We start from the raw sequence: 25301 nt of genomic DNA, 5'->3' as shown, positions 1-25301 counted from the left end.
CACCCATCCATTTCCCCACCCCAGCTGAGTCCACTCCGAAGACAGGGGTCTTGTCTAGGTTTATTCAACCCATAGCAGAAATACTGAGAGAATAGGCAAAAACCTTGGGGTGGGGTGAGCAGGGAGGTAGCTGGCACAGCAGGAGAGAGCTGAGGGGCAGCCAGGTGGGCTCAGGGAGGGCAGGAGACTTGGTGTTTCTCAGCGGGTTTGTCCAGTCTGGCAGTGAATGGGTACTTGGTGATGCCACAGGTATTACTCCCTCGGTGCAGCCGGAAATAGCCCTAGGAAGTTAGGGGACATCAGGGCCAGACGGTGGGGAGAGGTCTGTCCTGCCCTGTCCTCCCGCCCCCAGTAGATCACACTCACCTCCTCACCCCAGTTGGCCCCCCAGGAGTTCTTCAGGATCCAGTATGGGATGGAGTAGCGAGGATGAGGATGAGACCAGGATGAGACCGCCTCTGCCTGCCTCCCCTCCGCCGACTTGCTTTTACCAAAACCCACCAGCAGGACAGAATGATCCACAAGCTGGGGGTCACAGGTGGTAGGTGTGGCCTTGATCACACCCTTCTGGTATTGCTGCAGGGGCAGAGAGGCTGAGTCGGGGCCACCTCCCCTATATACCCCTCCCCCCAGTTCCCTACCTTATCCCACCTGCAGCAGCTTCTTGTTGATGGTCACAGTGATGGGGCCTTGGGTGGCCAAGTACCTGGCGATGCCTGGGGGTGGAAGGTGCCATCAGGCCCTGCCTGTCCCGTGACCCCTGCTCTCGGCTCATGGGTGTCTCTATCTCTTTCTCTTTCCCACGCCCAACCCCCCGCCCCCACATCCCTCCATCTCTGTCTGTAGCCCCGTCTGTCCTGGTCTATCTGTCCCTGTCATTCTCCCCCCTGGGGCCACCCATGTGTCTCCATCCTGCCCGTACTCTGCTCGCAGGGCTGCAGCATGATGAAATCCTGGATCCATGCCACCTTCTTGTGCTTCTTAGCCAGGCATCTGTGGGGTTTGCTGTTCCCCTTGAATGGGTAGTCCTTGTCACTGGCCAGGCCACCTGGACATGAGCAAGGCCCCGGAGGAGACTCAGCTCAGCTCCGGAACATCCCACCCCCCACCCCTCTGATACACACACACACACACACACCCCTCCCCACCCACACACCTACACACCCACACCCCCCCCACACACACACACACCCCTCTGCCCCGAGAGACAGGCACTCACTGTAGTTGAGGACAGTTACGAACGCATCCCAGACGAAGCCGCCCTTGCAGCCATTCCCACAGCGGTCACAGTCGAGTAGCTCTGGTGCGAGCAGGGACCGTGTGGGTGCCGAGGCCCCAGGCACCCCCGTCTCAGTCACACAGGTCCCCTCCCCCAGCCACACCTTGCACGGAGACTTCCAGAGACTGATGATATTTGATGGCCCACAGGGCCTCGATGTTGCCCGCTGCTGCCATGGCCCAGCAACAGTTGCAGTTTTGCTAGTGGTAGAAGGATGGGGGTGGGGGAAGGGAATGCAGGCCTTGCCCCTCTCCTCCCCCTCCCTCCCCCAGGGCTGGATTGGGCCAGGCCGCAAGGGGGCAGATACCTGATTCCTGATGGATGAGATGATGCCAGCTTCCTTCCGCCAGTCACAGGTCAGGGGCACTGACTGCCCCCACTCTTCAGACCCTACCTTTTGGCTCACACTGGGGGCCTCTCCAGCCACCCTCTGATGCCCATAAAGCTGGCCAAACTCCTCCTCTGGGAGACAGATGGGGCCCCCAAGTTTCGCAGTTTTTACCCCCTCTCCCCCACAGTCTCACTTCAGCCATCCACATCGTCAGCCATCTGAGCCCCCCCTAATACCCTGGGAGACAGAAAAGCAAGGGTACTGAGGCCTAGAGAGAGGCCAGGTTCCTTGCTGGGGTGCACTCCCCTGCACCTGCTGCCTCCCCCTGAGCTGGGCTACGACCCAGGCCCCCGGAGTTCCTGCCCCTGATCTCTGATTTGGGCCAAGCACCCAGGCCTCTGGTCCTCAGAGTCCCTCTGGGAGACAAAAGCCAAAAAGCTGCCCTGTCCATATGCTAGTATCTCTGGAGAAGGTTCTGCTTCCCCACCTACCACCTAGGGGCCAGGAGGGGGTACCTGTGAGGTCACTGAATGGAGTCACCCCAAACTCAGCTGTGCCCAAGTCCTCCTCTTGCAGCTGCTGAGCCTTGGCCAGGTTTCCGGCAAAGATGTCCAGGCGGCGAGCATGCTCTAGACCAAAAGGAGGTTGTCCTAGGCTGGCTCCCAAGCCCCCAGGGGTAGGAAGTGGTCACTGGCTTGGCTTCTCATCCACGTCCGCCCAGATGAGCACTGGCTCATTTCCCGTGGTCCTTGCAGGCCCTGCTACAGACACCTGGGCCAAGGAAGTGGTTCCCCAGTGCCCCTAGGGTTGGGTTTTCCTAGGATGCCAGAAGAGGGGTATCTCTGCCCACCTGGGGGAGAAGCCAGGTAAAGGGTCGGAAGGCAGAGTGACTCAAGGGAAAGTGGATGGTTAGAGACCAGCTTCCTGCCAGGTCATCGCTCTCTGTACTTCACATCTCTGACCGCAAGTCTGTGGCTAGAAGCAGGTGGGGGAGGGTGGGGTGCAGGTCCATGGCGCAGGAAGTTTGGGCTGAAAGGTCCTCATAGACCGTCCCCCTATGGGAGATGAGATCCAGAGGGCAGGGGCAGGGCTGGCAACTCCTGGGGGTGGAGAGGGAGTCCCCAGCTTGGGGACAAAGTGGGTATCCTTGGGTGTTTGCTGAATGAACTCATGACTAGATGGCAGCCTCCTGCCTGCTACCTGCAGTCACAGGAAAGTGGCTCTGGAGGCGAAGGATCCTATTGGACCAGTCAGACCCCCAACAGCTGCCGCCTCCCTCCAGGTTCGTAGTCAAGGATGATCCTGTCCCCACTTGTGCATTTGGGAAACCAGGGAGTACACCCCCAGCCCTGTCACTGTCCTGAGTGGCTTTGGCCAAACACATTCCCCACCCTGGGCCTTGATTTCCTTGTCTATTAAATGGGAGGAGGGGGGTTGGACCGGAGACATTTGCGCTCCATGATACCTGCTGGGTGTGAGTAGCTCCGGTTGTATCGGATCTGGAACAACGTGAAGACCTCTTTCAGCTCCAGAGGCTGGGGACCTGGGTCCTGGAAAAACAACCAAGAGCAGTGGGTAGGGGGAGAGGTGAGGAGTCATCGCTGCTGGGACCACACCTCAGCTCCCAGATGTGCCAGGACTGGGTTAGGGGAGCAGCCGTTTCACCCGCTCTTCTCCCTGTGTGGGCCTGGACACGTCAATCACCTCTCCAGCCTCAGTTGCTCCCTCTGAGAAATAGGAACAAAGCACTGTTTCTGAGGGGGTGAGCCCCAGGCATGGGGAGCAGGTTGGGGACACTTACCTGGCCCCTGAGGGAGCCCTTGATGCCTTGGGCCAGGCCTGCCACCAACAGGGCCAGGAGATAGGAGAGATGGACAGTTAGTGACATGATGCTGCAGACCAGAGTGTCAGGGGCAGGAAGCTATGCAGATCAAGGTGGAGGGGCTGAGAGGGTGGAGCTGGAGAAACCACAAAGGGGAAACCAGGCTGCGAGGGGGAGGAGGACCCCCCAAGCACAAGAGGCCTTCAGACTTCTGTCCCTACATGGCCCCCTGCCTTCCTGTACCCCGCTCCACCCCTTTATTCAACAGAGGCTCTCTGCCCACCCTTTTCTGGGCAATTCTAGGGATACGGAGATGGATCTGTCCTTAAGGGGACAGGAGGAGACAGATCCTAAGTGGGCAGTGACAATATAAGGCCATCTGTGCCTTGAGGGGGAAACGGGGCTATGGAAGCCAGGGGCCCTGATGACTGGGGGCGTGGATGGTGGGCAGTGCCCCCCGGGAAGCATTCTTGTTCATCCTATTACACAGCTCAGTCAGCTCAGAAGTCACCTCCAAGAAGCTCACCCATGTGGTGTAACCTGCAGCTCCTTGAGCCCCTGCTGGGCCTGTGCCTACTTGGCATCTGTGTCCCAGCCACACCGGAGGTTTCTGCCTTTCTTGTGTCCTCAGCACCCAGGAAGGGGCTGGGCACAGAGCTGGCTCAGTGGGAATCTGTTGACTGAGTGATTGGTCGTCATGGGTTTAAACAGAAAAGTTCAGGGTCCAGGGGACAGCAAGTGGCATCTACTACCTCCTTCTGTTCTTCATTCCTGCCACAGTCTGGGGATGGGGATGGGGTGTGGGTGGGCCTGAGGGGGCAGAAAGATAGCAGGCTTGGCATCTCAGACAGAGTAAGGCCGGAGGCTAACGGCTGGGGAGGGGTGTTCACACCTGTTACTTCTGCCTTGGTTTTAAGTGGGTCCTTGGGCTAGGGAGCTCCCATATGGGCCTCCAGGCTGGCAACCAGCAACCAATACCAGAGATGGGTGAGAAAAAAAAAAACTGGCTTTCTCGGGGATCCAGGGGGATGGGAGCGACGGGAAGGGATCCATCCACTCATGAGCTCACCACCTCTTTTCTTCATTCATTAGGAATCTTCCCAAAGCTGTGAGATCCCGTTTTGCTGCACCCAGCCCCCGCCCACCCCCACACACACCCCGGATAGTAAGCCAAGGGAATCCTCTATTTGGAAAAAAGAGTGATGCTGCCTTTATTAAAATACAGTAGACAGACCATCCACAGAGGGGTACCTGGCTTCATGATTCTAGATCCCAGGCATGTGTCCCAAGCTGGTTTTGGCTGTGTGTGACCTATGACTAAAGCCCCACGTCAGCCCTCAGAGCAGGAGGTTCAAATAACAGCTTTATTGAGGTATAATTCACATACCATAAAATTCACCGTTTTTAAGTGTAGAATTCAGCGGTTTTTCACGTATTTGCATAAAGGTGCAACCATCACGACTGTCTAACATCAGAGCATTTTCATCACCCGAGAAGAAACCCCATACCCATTAGAAGTCATTTCCCCATTCCCCCTTCCCCTGGCAAACACCCATCTAGTTTGTCTTTCAGATTTGCCTATTCTGGTTGTGTCATATAAGTGGAATATGTGGCCTTTTGTGTCTGGCTTCTTTCAACTAGTGTACTATTTTCAAGATTCACCCATGTTGTAGCATATATCAGTACTTCATTCCTTTTTATGGCTGAATAACATTCCACCGTGTTACCATTTTTTGCTTATCCTTTCATCAATTGACGAACATTAGATTGGTTCTATATTTTGGTTCTTATGAAGAGTGTTGCTATGAACACTGTGTACAGATTGTGTGTGTGTGTGTGTGTGTGTGTGTGTGTGTGTTGTGTTTTCAATCCTCCTGGGTATATACCTAGGAGTGACATCGCTGGGTCACGTGGTAACATTTCTGAGGACCTGCCAGACTGTTTTCCACAGTGGCCGCCCCATCTTGCATTCCCACCCACAGCGTATGAGGGTTCCAACTTCTCCATCTCCTCGCCAGCACTTGTTACTGTCTTTTTGGTTTTAAAGAACTATTATTTTTAGCCTCCTCCCCCCCCCCACGTTGGGGGATGGTGCTGGGAAGGATTTGGGGGTGGCGAGGTGCTCTCCAGTTCACACCACACCCGGAAGGCTCACCCCAGGACCCACCGTTAAGTCCTCTCCTACTTACACCCCCTCCCCGGACGGGACGATAGTGAAGATAAAACGGGGTGGGAAAGGGAACCGAGGGCTCGGCAGTTCCCACACGCTGTCTGCCTCCAGGCGGGGGACCCCTAGACACGCAGCCTTTTCCCGTCTGGCCCCGCCCTGAGATGTGGGCAGGGCAAGACCCCAACCTCTTCCTGGGAGCCAGCTCCGCCCAAACTCCTCCCCTTAGGGCTCTCCCTCTGCTTGCGAGAGGAGGCAGAAACCCGGGGACTGGGGGCGGGGTGCGTGTGTGGGGTCGGGGGACGCTGGTGGGAGGATGGCCAGGAAGGGTCCGATGGCAGCGGACCCTGGCGTCCTGCACGCCCGAGTTCGGCCCTGCCCACCTTCTCAGGGGCTTCCATTCATTCTGGGCCAGAAGTGAACTGCCGCCCCCGCCCCAAACTGAGGCAGCCTCTCGGACTGAGGGCTCGCAGGAGACCGTTCTGGAGTGAAGGGACCGCCTGGCTGAAGACAGCCCTGGGGATGGAGGGGAGAAGGGACCGAGATGGACAGTTCTGGACCTGGGAGCGTCTCTTCTTAGGGCGAGGGTCTGGGGACCCTGGAAGAAGTTTCGGTATTTCCAGAGTGACTGTCCGCGTGCACAGAATAACATCTGGAGGGTGCAGCGTGAGGATCTGGAAGCCCCAGGATTAGGTGGGGTCTAGGTCCCCAGGATGACATTCCGAGAGGCGCAGAAAGCGTCTGTGGGCCCCGGCCTTAAGTGCACAGGAATTCTGGGGGCGCAGATTAGGGAGGGTCTAGGTGCGCAGGATGACATTTTGGGGTGCGCAAAGTGAAAGCGTGGGGGCTCCTAAGTGAGTCGGGGGCCTGGCATCAGGGCCAATGCCCCCAGGTTCGGGCGCTAGGGGACCCTGGCCCGGCGCCGGGAGGCGGCTCCGGGCGGCGCCGCGGGGGACCGGGTGGGGGCCTGCGGCCGGCTGGGGGCGGAGAAGTGGGGGGTCGGGGTCCCTCCCCCTGGCGCGGGCTCAGGAATCCGCTGAGGGGCGGGCGGAGGCGCCGGGGTGGGCCGCGCCGCGGCGGGCGGGCGGGCGGGGGGCGCTTCCTGGGGCCGCGCGTCCAGGGAGCTGCGCCGTCCGCCTGTCCGTCTGCCGCAGGCACTGCCGAAGCCAGCCGAGCCGCCGGAGCCGCGGGCCTCGGGGCCGTCGCGGGCCCAAGTGAGTGGCCGTCCATGGGGGGAGGGCGCGAGCCAGAGTCTCGGCCGAGTCGCGTCAGCAAGGAGCCGAGAGGCCCGCGCTCCTCGGCCGGAGCGGCTGGGGGAACGGGCGGGGGCGGGGCGGCCCCGGGCGGGTGGGCCCTGAACCCCGGCCTGCGTGAGGAGTCGGCCCTCGGCCCTGGGAGCCTCCGGGGCCCCAAGCACGGACCCAGGCGGGAGGCGGCCGGGGCCCCGGCTCTGAGTCCTGGTACCGAGAATGCGGGCTGCTGTGGCAGAGGCGCCCTGACCCCCGCCCACCATCCCCCAGCCCCACGATGCTCCCCTTCGCCTCCTGCCTCCCCGCGTCTCTACTGCTCTGGGCGCTGCTGCTGTTGCTCTTGGGGGCGGCGTCTCCCCAGGATTCCGAGGAGCCCGACAGCTACACGGTGGGGACAGTGGGGTCACTGGCTTGGGCCGGGCTGGGCAGGAGCACAGAGACCAGGATCCTGGGGTGGCTGCTGCTGGGGAAGATTCTCCCCTCCCCTGGTTGGTGGAGCAGCTGGGGCCATTGTTTGGAGCAGGCGGGGAGGGTGGCCAGGCTTGGGCCCTGGTCTTGGCCTGGTCAGCTAGAGGGGGCCAGGGGTGACCACTGGCCACCTCTGGTCCCCTTGTAGGAATGCACAGACGGCTATGAGTGGGACCCTGACAGCCAGCACTGCCGGGGTGAGGATGCCTGGGGGACTGACCCACCCCTGAGAACCGGGGAGGGGATTGCAACCCCACCTCCAAGAGCTGTTCTGTGTCCTGCCCAGCTCTGCCTGGCCGTGGCCAGCTCTGGTTCTCAGGGGGCCAGCTTGGCTAGGGGTGGAGAAACCATCCAGCCCCCTCCCTCTCAGAGAAACCCAGGACACCCTGCCCGGCCCCCCCCCACTCCCCCAGGAGTCTAGAGTGCAACAGGGCGCTGCCCTGGATACCTCCTCTAATCACTGTCCTATCCAGCTTTGTCCCATCACGGCTCCAGGAGAGCAGTGCCTGCGGGGGTGGGTAAGGAGGCCTGCACATCACTCTTAGGCTGAGTCAGGGCCAGGGCATTGGGGAGGGACAGAGACCCTCTTGGGGGCAAGAAAATGGGGGTGACTATAGGAACAGCTGCCCCACCATCAGCCCTGGCAGGCCCTGGGAAGGGGTCCTGGGCAGGCAGCCTTAGCTTGTTGAGTAGAGAGGGAAGGCCCTGCCTGGGTCACTCAGCTTAGAGAAGGCTGAGCTGGGCTCCTGCCTCCCACCCCCTCCATGGCCGGCCCAGGAGACTGGCTGTGCCCAGCAGGCCCCTCTCCGCAGATGTCAATGAGTGCCTGACCATCCCGGAGGCCTGCAAGGGGGAAATGAAATGTATCAACCACTATGGGGGCTACTTGTGCCTGCCCCGCTCTGCTGCTGTCATCAGTGACCTGCATGGCGAGGGACCACCACCACCAGTGCCCCCTGCTGAGCACCCCAACCCCTGCCTCCCGGGCTATGAGCCCGATGAGCAAGAGAGCTGCACAGGTGAGTAAGGGTCACCCTGGCACTGAGGCTTCCAACCCTTCTACCGAGCGTCTCTCACTGCATCTTAAAAACTTACACCACCTCATGTTCCTCCCTTGCTCAAGAGCCTCCTCAGGGCCACTAGGATTACATCCACACCCTTGTCCAGATCCTCACTTTGCGTGGGGCCTGCCGCAGGTGGCCCCAGCTCCTGTTATACTGCCCAGCCAGCCTCTGGGACCCTCGCCTTGACTGCTGCAGACCTACTGCAAGAGCTCTGCCTCTCAGCCTCTGCCCCTGCCCCTTCCTGGTCTGCACCCCACCCCTGGGTGCCTCGGGCCTTGGAGGAAGGCCCTGGAATCTGTGCTCCTGGGAGTATGGGCAGGGCCTTATCCTATGCTTCCCTGGCATGAGGTCTCCCAGCGTAGGGGTGCCATTCTCATTGGCTCCAAGCTAGTAAACTCTTATTTGTGCTGTTGGGCGGGTCCACGTGTTACTGTTGTGGGTGCGTCAGCCACCCACACATCTATGTAAGTGGTACCTGACCTGTGTGCTCCCATACTGAGGTGTCTGTCATGTCGGGCGGTGCATGGGCCGCCAGGCGGGGGCTGAGTGGTGTCTCCTGCAGACGTGGACGAGTGTGCCCAGGCCCTGCACGACTGCCGCCCCAGCCAGGAGTGCCATAACCTGCCTGGCTCCTACCAGTGTACTTGCCCCGACGGCTACCGCAAGATCGGGCCCGAGTGTGTGGGTGAGTCTGGGGAGCGGCCTTTCTGGTCCCTGCTCTGTGCCCATGGCCTGGCTCTCACTCTAGCACCTGAGCCCCATTCCAGCCCACCCCCAGGTTTCACCCCAGTCCCCTGCCACCTCTGCCTTACTGTCCCCAGACACAGGACTGTATGCGTGTATGTGTGAGTCTGGGCTGATCTGGCCCAGCCCAGACACAAGACTATGGGTGATGAGTCCCAGCTGGCCTGGGCAGCACCTGGCATTTGCCCTCTGCTGTCCTTCCCCTGCCTCCATCCCAGATATAGACGAGTGCCGCTACCGCTACTGCCAGCACCGCTGCGTGAACTTGCCTGGTTCCTTTCGATGCCAGTGCGAGCCGGGCTTCCAGCTGGGGCCCAACAACCGCTCCTGTGTGGGTGAGACCGGGCTGGGCCAGGCTCCTGGGTCCTGTGCAGGGTGGTGTGGGGTGGGGGAGCTCCCTTCCTGACCCACCCAGGGGCAGCGGGTGCGAGGCGCTGGGCTGCTCCTTGGCTTTCACCCCTCCCCCTCTTCCCGGAACCCCCAGATGTGAACGAATGCGACATGGGGGCTCCGTGTGAGCAGCGCTGCTTCAACTCCTATGGGACCTTCCTGTGTCGCTGCCACCAGGGCTATGAGCTGCACCGGGATGGCTTCTCCTGCAGTGGTGAGAGCTCCGCCCCTGCCGCGTGTCCCTCCACTGGTCCCCCAGGCCCTGTGTCATGCTGCACCTCCTGCCACACAGCCCTCCCCTTGATGCCTCCACATCCCGTCCATACTGCACCCATGTGCCTCCTGGTACTCCACCCCAGCTGGTGGCTGGGCACCTACAGAGCTGCCCACCAGAACTCCCAGCCTGGTGGGGAAGGCACAGAAGGGAGCAGTTAGATCCCCACCGAAGCTCAGTAGGGAGACTGAACGAAGATGTGGGTGCCTCCCTCTCTGGGAATCAGGCTGATGTGCATGCGAATCCTGGACCAGGGCAAGTCACTCTTCTCTCTGAGTCCATTTATTCTTCTGTAGAATAGGTTGTTTTGAGAATTAAGTGAGAAAATGACGACAGACTTTTTCAAGTCCCAAGCAGCAACGCTTTAAAGTGAATTAGCATTTATTGAGAACCTGCCCTGTGCAGTATGCTTTCCTTACATATTTGGCCTTATTTAATCCTGCCAATAGTCCTATGAGATACCTCGCAGTTTTTCCTCCTCTGCAAATTTACATGAATACTTCCCTCAAGTTTTGTTGCAGGATTACAAAAAATAAGATAAAATACTTCAGTGAAGAGAGGTTGAGTGACTTGCCCAACGGGGCCAGGGCCCTATCTCACTCCATGTCAACCGGCCACGTACCCGGTTTCTGTCATGCTTTGTGCTTTGCTGCCGAGGAAGGCCGCATTGGTACCTGGCTAGGTGCCGGGCAGCATAAGGGGCACAGAGGAGAAAACCTGGCTCCTGCCTGTGCTGCTCACAGCTGGCAGGAGGTGACTGTGTGTGCTTGGGCGGATTGTAGGTTGCAGGATTCGGGCAAAGTACTGAAACCCAGAGCAGGCTGGGATGCCTCAAGGGCTCATCAGTCCAAAGCCACTGATTTTATTGACAGGAGAACTGAGGTTCCCCAAACTCAGTCAGTAGGATATAAAGCCAAACCTCTAGATTCCCAGTGCTCTCATTTAGTATCACCTTATAGTCAGTTCTGGGGCAAAGAGAGATCGGTGAGCTGGGCAGGCCTTTCTTTTTTTTTTTTGGCCACGTGGCTTCTGGGATCTTAGTTCCCGGACCAGGGATGGAACCCGTGCCCCCTGCAGTGGAATCGCGGAGTCTTAACCACTGGACCGCCAGGAAAGTCCCCTGGGCAGTTCTTTCTTGAACCCTCTGTCCGCTGCTGAGTTCTGCAGGGCCTGTCTCTTCTGCTTTTTCCCACACTGAGCCTAACCTGGGGCCAGGCTCAGTCGATGAGATGAGCATGTGTGGGGCTGAGCTGGAGGACTGCGGCAGCCCAGTCCTCAGCCCCGCTCCCGCCCCCAGATATCGATGAGTGCAGCTACTCCAGTTACCTCTGCCAGTACCGCTGTGTCAACGAGCCAGGCCGCTTCTCCTGCCACTGCCCGCAGGGCTACCAGCTGCTGGCCACGCGCCTGTGCCAAGGTACAGGTTGCCCCAGTGCAGCGGGCAGGGTGGTGTCAGGGGCTGGTGGCCTGGTATCCGGGTTCCAGCCCCTCTCCCCCGGCACAGACATTGACGAGTGTGAGTCGGGTGCGCACCAGTGCTCTGAGGCCCAAACATGTGTCAACTTCCACGGGGGCTACCGCTGCGTGGACACCAACCGCTGCGTGGAGCCCTATGTCCAGGTGTCGGACAAGTGAGTCAACTCGATACCAGGCCGTAGCAGAAACTACAACTCCCAGAGAGCTCTGCGGCTGACTGGCGCCTGTTCGGGCTGCCGAGTGCTCTGAGGGCCGATGGGAGTTGTAGTCCGACTAAACCACACATGCTGTTACAACAGGAGTGGGAGGATTCTTTGGGGATCCCTAATTTTGGGGGTGGGCCAGATTTGGAGGATGGGCTATGACCTCATTCGTGTTCCCATCTCGGGGTCTCCAGTCGCTGCCTCTGTCCGGCTTCCAATCCCCTGTGCCGGGAGCAGCCCTCGTCCATCGTGCACCGCTACATGAGCATCACCTCGGAGCGGAGCGTACCGGCCGACGTATTCCAAATCCAAGCGACCTCCGTCTACCCTGGCGCCTACAATGCTTTTCAGATCCGTGCTGGAAACTCACAGGGAGACTTCTACATTAGGGTAAGGCATTCTCCTAACCCCACCCCTCAACTGACTTGCATAATCCAAAACTGAATTCCAGGAAACCTTAAGTGGGAGACTCAACTATGCCACCATGCTCCGCCTCTTCTCTCAGTGTCCCTCCCCCCAGGGGTCAGAATTTCTGTAGCAAGGTAGGAGTGTTCTAAATTCCCTTGGTACAAACTACAGATTGTTACATACAATTCTAGCAAGGCATTCAGACACTGGGGTTTGAGTCCCTGTGCTGGTGTGCGTATCTGGCTTCAACTGCTTCACCCTTAGGACAAGGGACTAGCGTGAGAGGCTGGAGGGAACAGGCGCAGCAGAGTCTGGGAAGGGCAAGCCAAGTGGAGAGAGAGGCAGCAGGGATTGGCGCAGGGGCCCAGGGTCTGAGAATCCAGCTCTCTGCTGGTGGAGGTTGGAGGGCAGGGTCCAGATGTGACACAGTGAGAGGGGTGTAAGGGTTTGTCTGGTACCAGTGCTGGTTTTCTCTTTCTGGAATTGAGCGCTTTGAAGGGGAGTCTGCCTGCTCCAGGTCACCAAAGGCCCCACTGCTCCCCAGTCTCACACCTGGCCCTGAATCAGTTGACCATGGTTAGACAGAAGAACTAGCTGGAAAGGGTGGGAAAAGCACCAGTGGGAAATTTCTGAGGGCAGGAGCCTGGGTGCAGATGTTGAGGGAGTCACAGATCTGGATGAGCGCCTGGGGTCCCAGGCCAGCCAGGGCTCTCTCCACGTCACAGCCAACTGGTTGTGGATACCAGACTCGGGGCAGGGAGGTGATGCCGGGGTAGGGTCCTGGTGCGTAGGCTGACGCAATCTACGTGTCCCCCCCACCCACTGTACCCTGCAGCAAATCAACAATGTCAGCGCCATGCTGGTCCTCGCGCGGCCTGTGACAGGCCCCCGGGAGTACGTGCTGGACCTGGAGATGGTCACCATGAACTCCCTCATGAGCTACCGGGCCAGCTCTGTACTGAGACTCACCGTCTTCGTGGGGGCCTACACCTTCTGAGGAGTGGGCGGGGGAGCTCTCAGGGAGGGGGAGGTTCCCTGTAGCCGAGGAGCCTGGGGCTCAGGGATGACTGTGTTCTGCTAAAAAGGGAAGATGCTGTTGTGAAGGGTAGAGAGAGAAAGGCAATAAAGGGAGAAAGAAGGAGTCCTGGTGGCTGAGGTGGGTGGGTCACACGGCAGTGAACCCCAGAGTGGGGAAAGGGCAGGCTCATGGGAGGCGGGCCATGTCCACCTAAAGGCGGGGGGTGTCTCTGTCCAGGCTGAAGGGCTCCATTGGATCCCCAAGACTGGAACTGGCCTATATACCACGGGCATCAGAATCACCCTGAGGAGGGAAAAGGTAATGAGGCTGCAGACTCCAGGCCCCAGCCCAGAAACGTGGGCTTGGCTGGCTTGCAGCGGGCCCGAACAATCCTGCTCTAGACAGTGCCAGGAGGCCCTGGGTTTCAATCCTAGCTTGGCCTCAAACGACCAATTTGGAGACATCCTAGTAGCTCCCTGAGCCTCAGTGTTCCAATCCATAAAATGAGGCAACTGGACTGTTAGCGCTTTATAAACTTTTCTTTTCCAAGCTACAGAACTTCTTCTCAAAGGAAATTTTATTTGATCAGAGAACTCTGATGACATAAACTAGATTCAAAGTTGCAACGCCTCACTGACTTCATCTCCCTGGCAGTCTCAGTGCCCTGCCAGGGAACCCCAGGGGTCCTGAGGAGCTCAGTTTAAAAACTGGACCCAATGGTTTCCCCAGTTCCTACCTGGATATCTTACAAGATCCCTGGGGCCTGGCATCTCCTCCTAACACATAAAGCTGCAAACACTTAAGATTTTTATTGTAGCCCAAAGATCCCGGTTAAAAGGCTGCGTAGTCTGGGAAGATGGGGGCGGGGGTCTGTCTTGTGGCATAGCTCAGGTCAGGGGGCCGTGGCTGCAGTAAAGCTGTGACAAGGTCCTGCTCAGAGCAGGCCCCAGATTCCTGCACAAAGAGAAAGGCAAGTGAGGGTCAGGCCTGGGTGAGGGTAACCGCATCCCACCTACTCTCTCCAGGTTCTGTCTCCTGCCCTCACCTCTGCAGTGGGCCACACTTGATGGTGCTCAGCAGCATTTCCTTTTCCTTCGGCGTGGCACAGGCGTCATAGGCGGCCAGTAGGCTGAGGGTGGGGTGGGGAGCATGAGTTTCTAAGTTTTGGCAATGGCTGACTGCTGGCCCATCCTAAGTGGCTCAGGGCAGTGTCACGGGAGATGGGCCGGAAGAGGCTGGCGTGGGTTAGAGGAGTCACAACCATGGCTGCACTTCCTGAACCTGGCATTCAAGGCCCTGCTCCATCCTGCTCACCCTCCTTTCATGCTCCTGCAAATGTTTCCCAAGTATGGCTGTTCTTGGCCCAGTCTTCAAGGCGCGCCCACTCCTCCAGGAAGCCTTCTCTGCTGCACCAGGTACAGGAAGGAAGTCCCCTCCATACGAACCTTCAAGTTGTGAACTTTCAAAGGTGCGAACATATGTTCGCACGTCCAATCATGTAAGTTAGTTCACGTGTCTGGTGTACACGCTCACTCACGTGCATCCTCTACAGGTGGTTGTGCTTTCGTGTGCTTTACCCTACAGTACTATATAGAGTACAGTAGTAGAGTGTCTTTGTTTCAAGCCCAGGAGGTCCAGAAGCAAGCGTATATAGCTGACTGTGTTAGTTGGGTGTCGAGGCTGACTTTGTTAGACTTACGAACAAAACAGACTTATGAACGTGCTCTCGGAATGGAACTTGTTCGTATGTAGAGGACTTACTGTAGAATGTCTCTCTCTCCCTCCTCCCAATGCCTGAGATTCTGTCTGGTCTTGGCTGGCTCTGTCCTCCTCACCACCGGACCTCCATGAACTCCTCAGGTATTAGCTGGGTCTCAACCCAGCCCTCACAGAGCCAGACCACCCGCAAGGCACTGGCTGAGTTGATGTCCACGCAGGGTGGGCGGGAGCAGAGGAAAGGGGCTCTGTGGCAGCCTACCTGGCAGGGGTGCTGTACTGATCTACCAGGGCTGCTGCCTTCTCCCCACTCACTCTGTGCACCTGCATCAGCTGTCTGGCAAACACCTCCCGCACAGACTGGGCCTGGGGTCAGGGGAGGACCATATAAGGAGCGGCCCAGGGCTGGACCTTATAAGGAGGGGCTGGGCAGAGGCAGTACCTTGTTCTTGATGGCTCCCGCGTTGAAGTCATTGAAGGTGAGGAGCGAGCAGAGAGGGTTTGGGGAGGACCCAGCCCTCGATTCAGGGTCCGCTGGGGTTCCCCAGGGGCGACTGTGGAGGGTGTGGCCCTGAGGGAAGAGGGAACTGAGGCCAGGCCAGAGTTCTAGGGGACAAACCCCAGCCAGGCCTTGCACCATCCCAGGCCTCAGTGGGCCAGCCTGAGAAACAGGGATCTCACTCACTTCGCCTTCCTTGAGGGAACACGGGACCCAAGTGAGGGGCCGGTGCCGGACGGGTGCATCTGCTCACCTGGTAGAGTCTCTGCAGGCCCCTTGTCAACAGGGCCAGGTAGGCTGCTGACTCCTTAATATCTGCTGTGCGTTTCACAAAGAAGCCATCGATGACCTGGAGAAGAGGAGCCAAGGGAAGGAGAGTGGCTCCTGAGCGGAGCCATAGACCATGGGGTCCCTGCCAGCCTGGCCCTGCCCTGCCAGCTCACCTGAGTGTTGGTGACAGCCTGCAGCAGCGTGCCCTCGGGAAGGCTGAGGTTACGCACTGAGCCGTGCTCCTCCACCAGGTATACTCGACGCCCCAGGCCGCAGCGCTTCAGCCGGAACTGGGCAGGCAGTTGGGGAGGGTGAGGTGGGTCAAGACCTGGATGCTCATATGCTAGGTGTCCATCAAGTCACCTTCAAAACTGTCACAAGACCTTGGTCCCACCAGCCCGCCTCTTCATCCTCCCTGGCGTCTCCGCCTGCCTCAGAGTGGCCTCCACACCTTTGCTCACGCCGCTACTCTTGCACAGAGAGCCCTGCCACCCTCTGAGCGATGCCCATTCTTCAAGCTTCCCTTGGCCTACACGTGGCCTCTGGGGTCAGCCTAGCAGCCAGCACTGACACACAGCTGCTGCGGTTCCACTCCTGGAGGGGTGAGCCTTGTTCACCCCAGACTGCAGGGGCTGAACACCCTAGGGGTCTCAATGTGCCCCTCGGCCCCGCCCAGAGACCCTGCACAGCTACTGTGCACCTGGAGGGGCCCGAGGGGGGTCTGATCTCGGGGCTGCCCTGGAGCAGCTCTAGAGGGGGTGTGGCTGGAGGTGTGGGAGCTCTGCCTGGATACCACCCAGGAGTGCCCCTGAGCAGGCCCCGGGGCAGGGAGGGTGGTGAGGCCAGTGACGGAACCTTCTGCTCCCGGAAGCGGCCATCGATAATGCTGCTGCACAGGTCATCCAGCCGCTTTCGCTCCACGACGTGGTCCAGGACTAGTTCTCCAGGTCGTGCTGCCGAGAGGCCAAGAAGGGTCCCGTTGGCTCACGTCCCCTCACCCGCCAGGCCCTACCTCTGACCCCCACCTGCCCGTCCACACCCCTTACCCGGGTCCCTGGGACTGATCTCTTGGGCCACCCACACGAAGTCCCCGACGTGCAGCTTGCGCACCGTGTGGGTCACGTGCAGCCGCTGTAGCTCTCGGAGCAGCTCTGACCTGGGTCCCGCCCTGGAGTTGCACGGTGGGAGGCCTGAGGCAGGGCAGGCCAGGGTCCTCGCTGCGTCCTCTCCCCCACCTCCCCCCACCTCACTCACCCCTTGGTCTCGCCAACGTCCACGCACAACAGCACCCTGTACTCTCCAGGCCCCAGCTCCAGCGGTGGCTGCTGGATGTTCCCTTCGCTGGCGCCACTACCGGGGAGAAGGGGTGGGAGTCGGCGTGTGCAAGCCTGGGGCTGCTGCTGCTCTAACCCCTAGGAGGTGGGGCAGCCACAGCTCAGCTGGAGCTGATGGAGACACGGTGGGGTCCTGGCCTCATTTTGGGGACGACTCCTGCTCCCCTGTTCTCCCCACTCTCCCTCCTCACAGCTCAGCTGAGGCCGCTCCTGGCACCGCAGGCTCCTCCCCAGGGGGCTCCTCTGGCCCGCTGCCCACGTTCAACAAGCTCAGGCCCTCCGACTCAGCCAGCGTCTGGGCCAGCTCCAGACCCTCTGGGGTCAGTGAGTACCTGGTGGGTGGAAAAGGAGAACACAGATCTCCCTTCTTCACTCATACTTGGCGGGCTCCTCTGCCTGCACCCAGCTAGGCTGGTCTCACCAGCCTTGGCGACCCTTCACAAACAAGGCCAGTGGCTGCCCAACCCCCCTCCTGCTAGCCATGTTCTCGGCCCTCAGATCAGCAGCCTCTGGACCTGCCCAGGGCCACTCCTCAGGTCGGCAACAAGTACATGTCAGACTGCAGGGCTCCCCAGCCCTGCCTCCCGCATCTCACGTCGTTCTCCCCACCTAACTGGCTGCTGCGTCCTGAGGACCAGGTTCCTGTGGAGGAGGGAGCGGAGGGCTGGCCAGGGCCGAGCACTTCCAGGGGCCACCTGTTCATAGGGGAGAAGAGCCGTAGAGAGCTCCCAGGGCTACCACCTGCCCACTCCCTTGCCCCACCCCACTGCTTGCTCCCAAGAAGGGCAGCCTGTGGTGGGCTCAGGGTCAGATCAGAGCCACTTGGCTCCCTCCTTCCCCCTCTCAGTGCTCACCCTTGGAGCCTTCTGGGCACACCTCTGCAGCAGCTCCTCCTTGGTTAGGAAGCCGTGGCTGCTAGGATTCTGTAACCAAGGCAAGAATGTAACCAACTTAGGTTCAGTGCCCGAGCAGCCTGCCCCAGGAGCCGCAGGCCCGTGGCCTCAGTTCCCCGAACTCCCAATTTGGTCAGGCGCTCACCAGGTGTTCCCGGTACAGCAGCAGCAGTACTGCTCTAGCTCCCGAGTGCCGAGCTGGCCAATACTTGCCAGAGCCTCCTGCTTTGAGCTGCGTTGGACCCTGAAAGGTACAGGGGACCTTTGAAGCCAAAAGCCAGCCAGCTGTTGCAGACAGAATCCCTGGCAAAGCTGAGGTTCAGGTTCTATCTCAACAGGCTAAATGGCCCTGAGCAAATTACTCAGCTGCCTCTCTAGCTTCTGTATCTGTAAAATGGGCCATGTGATAGTATGATCTCCTGCAAACTTGGGATGAGACGGTGGACAGTTTCAGGGGACGGGGGGTGGGGTAGGGGTGTAATCGGCCTGGCCCAGCCTCAGTTCTAGCACAGGACAGAGGAGGTAAGACAAGAAGACTCAACAGTAAATTCCATAACTTACTGGGCTTGGCCACCTAAATAGCTTGATCATGGAATTCTCTCAACTGACTCATTATAACTCACTATCTACACCTACAGATGAGAAACCTAAGCATCAGACAGAATAAGTCATTTGCCCGGAGCCAGGTGTCACTGATGGGATTTGGACCCAGCCCAGCTAAGTCCCCCAAGCCAGAAAACCTTACTCCTGGGCTCCTGCCTTCCCTTCTACTCCCCCTGCCCTCTCCTCACTGGCATGTAAGGATCCTGGACTTTGGCAGGCCTTTCCCGGGCTGGACTCTTCGCTCCAGGTGGTGAACATGGGGCGTGGTCACCTGTGGGAGTAGAAGAGAGTCAACCCTGGACCCTGGAATCCAGCAGGTAGGATGGTCTGGAACGCTGCCAGCTCAAGTGGTTGGTGAGAGAGGTAAGGTTCTGAAAAAGTCAACCACTAGCCCGACGTCAAACAGCAACTTGGACAGGAGTAGGGAGCTTGAAGCCGAAGTATCCCAGGTGGTTACAGAGGCTGCGTCTGGGGGAGGCTCAGGGGACCACCGACCCCTGCTCCCAGCGCTCACCACCTGATGCCTTGTGCTGCTGCAGCCGCCGGTCCAGCATCCGGCAGAGCCCGTCTCCGAAGTGCTGTAGGATCTTAGCTTCCTTGCCGCTGTGCAGGGGCAGTGGGTACCGCCGTAGGGATCGCAGTGCCTGGCGGGGTAGGGGTACAGTACCAGGTCAGGGTGGACCTGGCTGTCTGGCCCGGCCAGCACCTGTCCCCCATCAGGCCCGGCCAGAACCCACCTTCTGAAACACGAATTGCGTGCGGCGCCCTCTGCTGGCTGCCTCGTCCCGCCACTCGGTCAGCCAGCGTACGAAGAGCGGGTTGGCGCAAACGGGCAGCGGTCGTTTCCGGCCCAGGCGGACCGGCGCTGCCATGAGCCCCAGGGCGTGAGCCCCAGCCCTCACGCCGGCAGGACTGAAATGCCGCTAGTTCTGGAGCCGGTATTCGAACAACTGGTTCCGGCGGGGGAGGGCGGGAACTCTCCAATCACGTGGTCCCACGCGGGGAACTAACCAGAGGACTGATTTCTGCTGCCCTTCACGCCCATGTACTACTCTAAGTGGTCGCTGCCAACCGTAGTCTCTACCGCCTTTCGCCTTCCCGCCGCCCCGGGACAGGACGAGCTTTTCGGATGCGCCCCGCCCGCCCCAGGCCTTGACCCGCCGCTTCCTCCCACCCCAGATTCGAGAGCGGGGGTGGGGGTGGGGGTGGTGTCCTCTTTGTGCAGGAGATAGGAAGGTGGTCAGCGCCGCCCTGTGGCTGGGAGGTCTGGTTGGGGCTGTGCACACCGAGTAACCTAAGGTTGTCAGTTTCAGGCTCGCTCTAGCGGAGGACGGTGTAGAGACTGGGGTTATGAAGAGTCAGGGGCGGGCGGGGAACAAATGGGTTGCAGGTAGTTTTGTCGGAGGGACATTAGAAATGGGTACAGGGAATGAGGACACAAAGGTAACGCGAGAGCAGCTGAAAGACCCTCCGAGGAAATGGTGATCCCGAGCTGGGGCCTCCATGGGGGAGGGGCGCGAAGTCGGGGGCACGCAGGGAAGGCCAAAGCTTGCAGGACGGGGAAAGGGGGACAGAGGACAAGTAGAGAGAGAACAAATAGGAGGTACTGGACATCGGGATATGTGGGAGGGGCTGAAGTGGGCACATTGTTGGATTCGGGGTAGCAGACTGGGAGTAAGAAGCCCAGACAAGGCGAAAACATTTCATCGTTTTTGAGACTCATTGGAGGTGGGGGACCCTCAAGGAGGTTAATATGGGAAGTATGCAGAGGGGTCTCAGTTCAGCACGAGAGTCTCGCCAGCAAATTAGAGCAGCCCTCATCTGCTACACCGGAAGTGGCGAGGTGCGGATCTGAGGCCTTACTGGAGCGGAGAGGCGGTCGCCAGAGCTTCCAGGCCCGCCCCTTCAAACTCCGCCCCAATTCGGTCCCTCACCCCCCAGCTGGCTCCACACTCCCGCCTCCCGCCCGACGCTGCCTTATAAGGAGCCTCCAGCGGGCGTTCGGTTTGGCCCCGCCCCCTCTAGCCTCTTGTCCTAATAAGGACATCTAGGGCATCCCGCAGCTAGGGGCGGGCGGGAGCGCGTCTCCAGGGTAACTGCGAAGTCTCCCTCCCCCTCGTCGTTGCTCTAGGAAACTCCGAAGCTCAAAAAAGGTGGAGCCAGCCTCCTCTCCAGGCAGGGCCGCTTGCGGGAGGCGGTTGAGCTGTGGCCCCCACCTGAGGCTCCCGGGAGCTCGGTTGGAAGACGATGCGGCGGAAGGTCCCCGACTACAACACCCGGCATGCTCTGCGACGTACCCCACTCTCGGGAGTCGCTCCCCGGGTCCTGAAGACCAGGCTTCTGGCTCTTCATTTCCACCCTTTATTCTGCATATGGGATCAATGCCCCCAACTCTCTTGTTTGCGACCCTGTCTTCTCTTCCTGCAGAGTAAGAGGCCATGGCCTTTGTTCGAGGCCAAAGAAATCTTCCCGGAGTCCCCCACCCCAGTTTCTTTTTTTGAAGGTTATGCTCCCACAGAGCTTCTGTCTCAATTTCTGCGGATACTAATTAACCATATGCCTGGTTGCCAACTCGAGAATGAGACTCAAGTTTGGTTTAATATCTATTTCCGCTTTTCACTGTTTAGTAAAAGGCACATAATCCTTGAATTAAATGCACAAATCCCTGTCCTCCCTTTATTACCTCATGATTTTGCCAAACACCCTAAAAACAAGTACAAATCTCTATTTTCAAAGATTTCCTTGTAGCCTTTCCCTTGTGTTGTTTTCTCTTGTTTTATTGACGTTGCATATGGCCTTTTATTAATAGACAAGAGTGGCTTTACACATAGAGGATGCTTAATGAGTGTTTATTGGATAGAAGGTGCCTTATACTTGCGATTCTCCGTGCTCTAGGACTGGATTCCAGGCCAATGAATAGGTGTTTCAATTCGGAAAACAAAACACTAACTCACTGAACATTTTCAGACCAAAGGATCCAGATAGTACCAAGATGGATCTTAGGAAAACCGTTTCCCTCCGAGGTAGAGAGCCGCGAAGTCGGGTCTCATTTTCAGGTCATATTACCCAACGCCGAGGCCTTCGCTCAGCTCCGAGCGTTTCCTGGGAAATTCGACCAACGGGTGCGCTCTCCGTGCCATAGCCCCGCCTCTCTCGGCTGTTTTGAACTACATTTCCCAGTATGCAACGTGGAGCCGGCAGGCCGTCAGGTGAAAAAGACTCTGTTACCCAGCGAGCCCGAAGACGGCGCAGGACCCTCGGACTTCATTTCCCGTCGGCCCGCGGGGGGAGCGCCGGAAGCCCGCCCCGCCCCTCATTGTGCGGCTCGTACTAAACGGAAGGGGCCGGGAGAGGCCGCGTTCAGTCGGATCCCGGCAGCAGCTGCAGCACCTCTTGTCTTTTCTGGCTCTCCTTGCTATCTCCTTTTCTCTTCCGGAAACATGGTGAGCGGCAGGCCACAGCGCCGGAGGGGAGGCGCCTGCGAGTCGATCATCTGCGCGCGCTAAAGGAAACGGGGGAGCAACGTCGGCACCCCCTCCCCCAGCTCCCCGGGCGGGATGAGGGTCTCGTGCTGAGGGGCGGGCGGCGCCGGGACGCGCGTGCGCGCCCGCGGGCGCTGGTGAGGGCCGGCTTGGACGTCGCTCGCGCGCCCCCTGGACTCCCTTCCCCTCCCCCACCCCGCTGTTGCGCCCGCGCGGACAAGGGCCGTGGGGGAGGGGTCCAGGGCGCGCGCGCCCGTCCCTCGCTGAGCAGCCGGTGTCGCGCGCCGCAGCGGGGCCGAAGAGAGTCGGTTCACGGGGACGCGCTCGACGGGAGCACGCGGCATCCAAACGTGGCCCGGGGCGGCGAAGGAAAAGCGCGCGAGCGGTCTCGGCGGGCGCGCGCCCCACCCAAGGGCTGTTCCTGTCTCCGCGTCACCCTCCCTCTCTAGCGGGTCTGTTTCGAGAGCAGGTGGCAGGGATGCTCGCAAGGGGCGGGGGCGGCGCGGCTAGCGGGGATGCGGGGGTGTCCGGGTCCGGGCGCAAGCGCCTGGGATTAGAGACTTGCACCGCGCAGCACAGAGCGGACACCGCGGAGATCACGGCCGTGCTCGGGAGCTAGCGAGCTCACAAGGCGAGCTGGGTTCGCAGAGTACACCCGGCTGAGGCTGGAACGGCGCTGTCGGCCGGCGCGTGCGCACACGATCAGGCCTGGCTGCTGGGCCCGAAGCCGTGGACCAGCGGGGCTGTTGGCTTTCCCGGATGGGGCCTGAGGGTGGAGCCGAGTTTAGGGAAGTGACCCAGGCTGGCACCGCCCGGAAACCACCCCGTCCCCTGTGTTCGTCCCGAGGGCTACGAGAGCCGAAGGTTGGGTAACTTGTCCAGGCCCGCAGCGCAGGGGGCCGATAAGCTTGTCGGTAAGGGCGCTTCCTTAGGGTTGAGGCCCTGGAGGTGCTGCCTCTTCTAGGTTTGGGTTTTTTTCGGGGAGGGGTCTGTCTAGCGGATCTCTTTTCCCCGCCTACTCCGGAAGCGGCTCAATCACGTGGCCGGCTTCCTCTGCAGTTCCGGGAGCGGGGACAGATTTCACCGTGGACAGTCTCACTCCCATTCCTGTCTAGGGTGGCCCCCAACACGACCAGAATAGAAGTTTAAAGAGCTCTCACGGACCGTGGGCCCTTGAGTTTGGACTGCTAACTTCTATCAGCGACTTTTAGGGCCTGCACTTTTTTCCGGAGAACAGGGAGTTGCCGGGTAGGGCCGTAATTAGGGGTTTGTTGTTCTTGCTTTGGTTTAGGAAGACTCCAGCAGAGAAAGGGATACCTTGTGTGATAACTGCGTTGAACAGTTCTGATGGGCTTGCTAGAACTGTTGAGCACCGTTGGTGACCCATCTAGCGTTGTGGGTCCTGGTTCTTTCTTAGAGATGACTATGACCTGGTTGTCTGGGTCCCCTTCTACTCTCTGCGAAGTTCTGAGTCAGCACTATGCAAAAGCTGAGACTGAGTACCGTGAGTCTGTTTTTTTTTTTTTACCGTGAGTCTGTACGTTCTTTTAATTCTGGGCTCACATCTTGGCCAAGACTTTTTCACAGGTCTTTAATCTAGCCTGCAGGATGTTTGGGTGGGGAGGAATGGTGTTGAATTATGTGATCAGAGGTCTCTTCTATGGCGGCTCTTCTGGGGTTGTGTCATATCTGATCCTTTGACAGTGGCTTGGGTGGGAAAACAGTGATACTTGTCTTGGGAAGGGGATTAATGACCTCTTGGGGCTGAGGACTATATTTGTTGACATCTAGACAAATTTCCTAAAAAAGCAAAGGAGGGACTTCAGGGCACGTCCCAGAAACTTGTTCCATATGAAGTGCATGTGGCTCGTCCTCTAGGCCTCTGGCGTGGCTGTCTCTGATGGGGTCATCAAAGTGTTCAACGACATGAAGGTGCGTAAGTCGTCGACACCAGAGGAGGTGAAGAAGCGCAAGAAGGCGGTGCTCTTCTGCCTGAGCGAGGACAAGAAGAACATTGTCCTGGAGGAGGGCAAGGAGATCCTGGTAGGTGATGTGGGCCAGACTGTAGATGACCCCTACACCACCTTTGTCAAGATGCTGCCAGGCGAGGACTGCCGCTACGCCCTCTATGACGCAACCTATGAGACCAAGGAGAGCAAGAAGGAGGACCTGGTGTTCATCTTCTGGTGAGCTTCTCCTGCAGGCACCTTTTCCTGTCACCTGCCGTAGCTCTGCCCCACCCCCATTTCTCAGGACAGGAAGGTCTGTGGCTCCTCGTTAACCCAGAGGTGTGCGTTTCAGGGGAGGGTGTTGTAATAAAATGCCTGTCAGTGAGGAACTTGATAAAAGTTTGAATGTTAGGGGCTAGCTCAGGGGTTTCTGGAAGTCCTGTATCGCTTGAGGGCACTTGCTAGCCTTGGAGGAGGGGGCTTTGCGGCAAGTTCTCTGATTCTGTTTCCCTCCAGGGCCCCTGAGTCTGCACCCCTCAAGAGCAAAATGATCTATGCCAGCTCCAAGGACGCCATCAAGAAGAAGCTGACGGGTAAGGGCCAGCGTTGGTGGTGCCGTATGCCCTTGCGTTCAGGCCTTGCCTGCAGGGTGGGGTGGACCGCATGGTGGAGAGCCCTCTCTCTCTGTCTCCTTTTCATTGCCTGTTGGATGTAGCCTTATCCCGCCATCTGTTATACTGGCTCCTTCCCAGCCGCAGCACACCCACCCCCGCCCCAGTACTCCTCCTCACAGACAATCCCTCTTCTCCTCCACAGGGATCAAACATGAATTGCAAGCAAACTCCTACGAGGAGGTCAAGGACCGCTGCACCCTGGCAGAGAAGCTGGGGGGCAGCACCGTCATCTCTCTGGAGGGCAAGCCTTTGTGAGCCCCCTCCAGCCCCCTGCCTGGAGCATCTGGCAGCCCCAGACCTGCCCATGGGGGTTGCAGGCTGCCCCCTTCCTGCCAGACCGGAGGGGCTGGGGGGAATCCCAGCAGGGGGAGGGCAGTCCCTTCACCCCAGTTGCCAAACAGCCCCCCCACCCCCTGGACCTTCCTCCTCCTCCTTCCTCCATCCCTGACGGTTCTGGCCTTCCCAAACCGCTTTTGATCTTCTGATTCCTCTTGGGTTGAAACAGACCAAGTTCCCCCCAGGAACCCCTGTTTGGGGGGGACCTGTATTTTTTTTAACGACACCCCAGTTCCCTCCTTGTTCCTCCCTTTTCCCATGCTGCCAACTTCTAACCGCAATAGTGACTCTGTGCTTGTCTGTTTAGTTCTGTGTATAAATGGAATGTTGTGGAGATGACCCCTCCCTGCGCCGCCTGGTTCCCCTCTCCCTTGCCCCTGGTCATAGCCACTCATGGAAGCAGGACCAGTAAGCGACCCTCAATTAAAAACATAAAAAACAAAAAAAACCACAACAATAAAAAGGCTCACTAATGGGATGTTTGTTTCGAGGTTGGGGCCCAGGGGACCTTGGGGGGTGGGTAGGCTGGGAGACTGAATAGCATCTCTTCCCTAACCCTACCTCCAGCCAGCCCCATACACCCTCAATTGGCCCCAGTGACTAGCTGAGCCTCCTTTCTGATAGTTCCCTCTCTATATCCTGGTGTCATAG

The 25301-nt window shown here is 59.0% G+C and overlaps 4 protein-coding genes across 15 annotated transcripts; 2 read left to right on the top strand and 2 right to left on the bottom strand.

The window, feature by feature from the left end:
* Positions 1–47: 47 nt before the first annotated feature.
* On the bottom strand, positions 48–3519 carry CTSW (cathepsin W). The gene is made up of 10 exons (XM_059070012.2): positions 3412–3519; positions 3076–3160; positions 2126–2239; positions 1587–1741; positions 1383–1479; positions 1220–1300; positions 923–1048; positions 652–716; positions 367–576; positions 48–281 (listed from the first exon to the last, which is right to left on the bottom strand). The coding sequence occupies exons 1-10, from the start codon at positions 3496–3498 to the stop codon at positions 171–173; spliced, it is 1131 nt and encodes a 376-aa protein (XP_058925995.1). The 5' UTR covers positions 3499–3519; the 3' UTR covers positions 48–170.
* Positions 3520–6231: 2712 nt separating this feature from the next.
* EFEMP2 (EGF containing fibulin extracellular matrix protein 2) lies at positions 6232–13520 on the top strand. Of its 2 annotated transcripts, XM_059070017.2 has the most exons (12): positions 6275–6292; positions 6754–6813; positions 7120–7237; positions 7466–7514; positions 8130–8336; positions 8944–9066; positions 9344–9460; positions 9610–9729; positions 11087–11206; positions 11294–11420; positions 11663–11858; positions 12712–13520. In XM_059070017.2, exons 3-12 carry the CDS (start codon positions 7127–7129, stop codon positions 12871–12873), a joined length of 1332 nt encoding a protein of 443 aa, XP_058926000.1. In that variant the 5' UTR covers positions 6275–6292; positions 6754–6813; positions 7120–7126; the 3' UTR covers positions 12874–13520. The 2 variants fall into 2 exon arrangements, with proteins under 2 accessions (XP_066893689.1, XP_058926000.1); XM_067037588.1 differs by lacking the exon at positions 6754–6813 and having other exon boundaries at positions 6232–6292.
* Positions 13521–13684: 164 nt separating this feature from the next.
* Positions 13685–19407, bottom strand: MUS81 (MUS81 structure-specific endonuclease subunit). Of its 7 annotated transcripts, none has more exons than XR_010841297.1 (16): positions 18947–19391; positions 18724–18853; positions 18398–18480; positions 17752–17850; positions 17568–17636; positions 17323–17408; positions 16905–17045; positions 16634–16729; positions 16426–16547; positions 16235–16332; positions 15553–15669; positions 15363–15458; positions 15053–15181; positions 14209–14976; positions 13940–14023; positions 13685–13848 (listed from the first exon to the last, which is right to left on the bottom strand). XR_010841297.1 is itself a non-coding variant. In XM_059069999.2 (16 exons), exons 1-16 carry the CDS (start codon positions 19079–19081, stop codon positions 13782–13784), a joined length of 1653 nt encoding a protein of 550 aa, XP_058925982.1. In that variant the 5' UTR covers positions 19082–19407; the 3' UTR covers positions 13685–13781. The 7 variants fall into 7 exon arrangements, 4 of the variants coding, with proteins under 4 accessions (XP_058925982.1, XP_058925981.1, XP_058925983.1 ...); XM_059069999.2 differs by having other exon boundaries at positions 14873–14976; positions 18727–18853; positions 18947–19407; XM_059069998.2 differs by having other exon boundaries at positions 14873–14976; positions 18947–19398.
* Positions 19408–21480: 2073 nt separating this feature from the next.
* On the top strand, positions 21481–25123 carry CFL1 (cofilin 1). Of its 5 annotated transcripts, none has more exons than XM_067037583.1 (5): positions 21525–21652; positions 22983–23195; positions 23570–23877; positions 24157–24233; positions 24457–25123. In XM_067037583.1, the coding sequence occupies exons 2-5, from the start codon at positions 23172–23174 to the stop codon at positions 24567–24569; spliced, it is 522 nt and encodes a 173-aa protein (XP_066893684.1). In that variant the 5' UTR covers positions 21525–21652; positions 22983–23171; the 3' UTR covers positions 24570–25123. The 5 variants fall into 5 exon arrangements, with proteins under 5 accessions (XP_058926010.1, XP_066893684.1, XP_066893687.1 ...); XM_067037584.1 differs by lacking the exon at positions 21525–21652 and adding an exon at positions 21655–22605; XM_059070027.2 differs by lacking the exon at positions 22983–23195 and having other exon boundaries at positions 21481–21652.
* The last annotated feature ends 178 nt before the right edge of the window (positions 25124–25301 follow it).

Source organism: Kogia breviceps, chromosome 7 (assembly GCF_026419965.1).
Source record: "Kogia breviceps isolate mKogBre1 chromosome 7, mKogBre1 haplotype 1, whole genome shotgun sequence".
Taxonomy (NCBI): Eukaryota; Metazoa; Chordata; class Mammalia; order Artiodactyla; family Physeteridae; genus Kogia; species Kogia breviceps.
The sequence above is the reverse complement of the archived record's forward strand: the minus strand, read 5'-3'. Positions and strand labels throughout refer to the sequence as shown.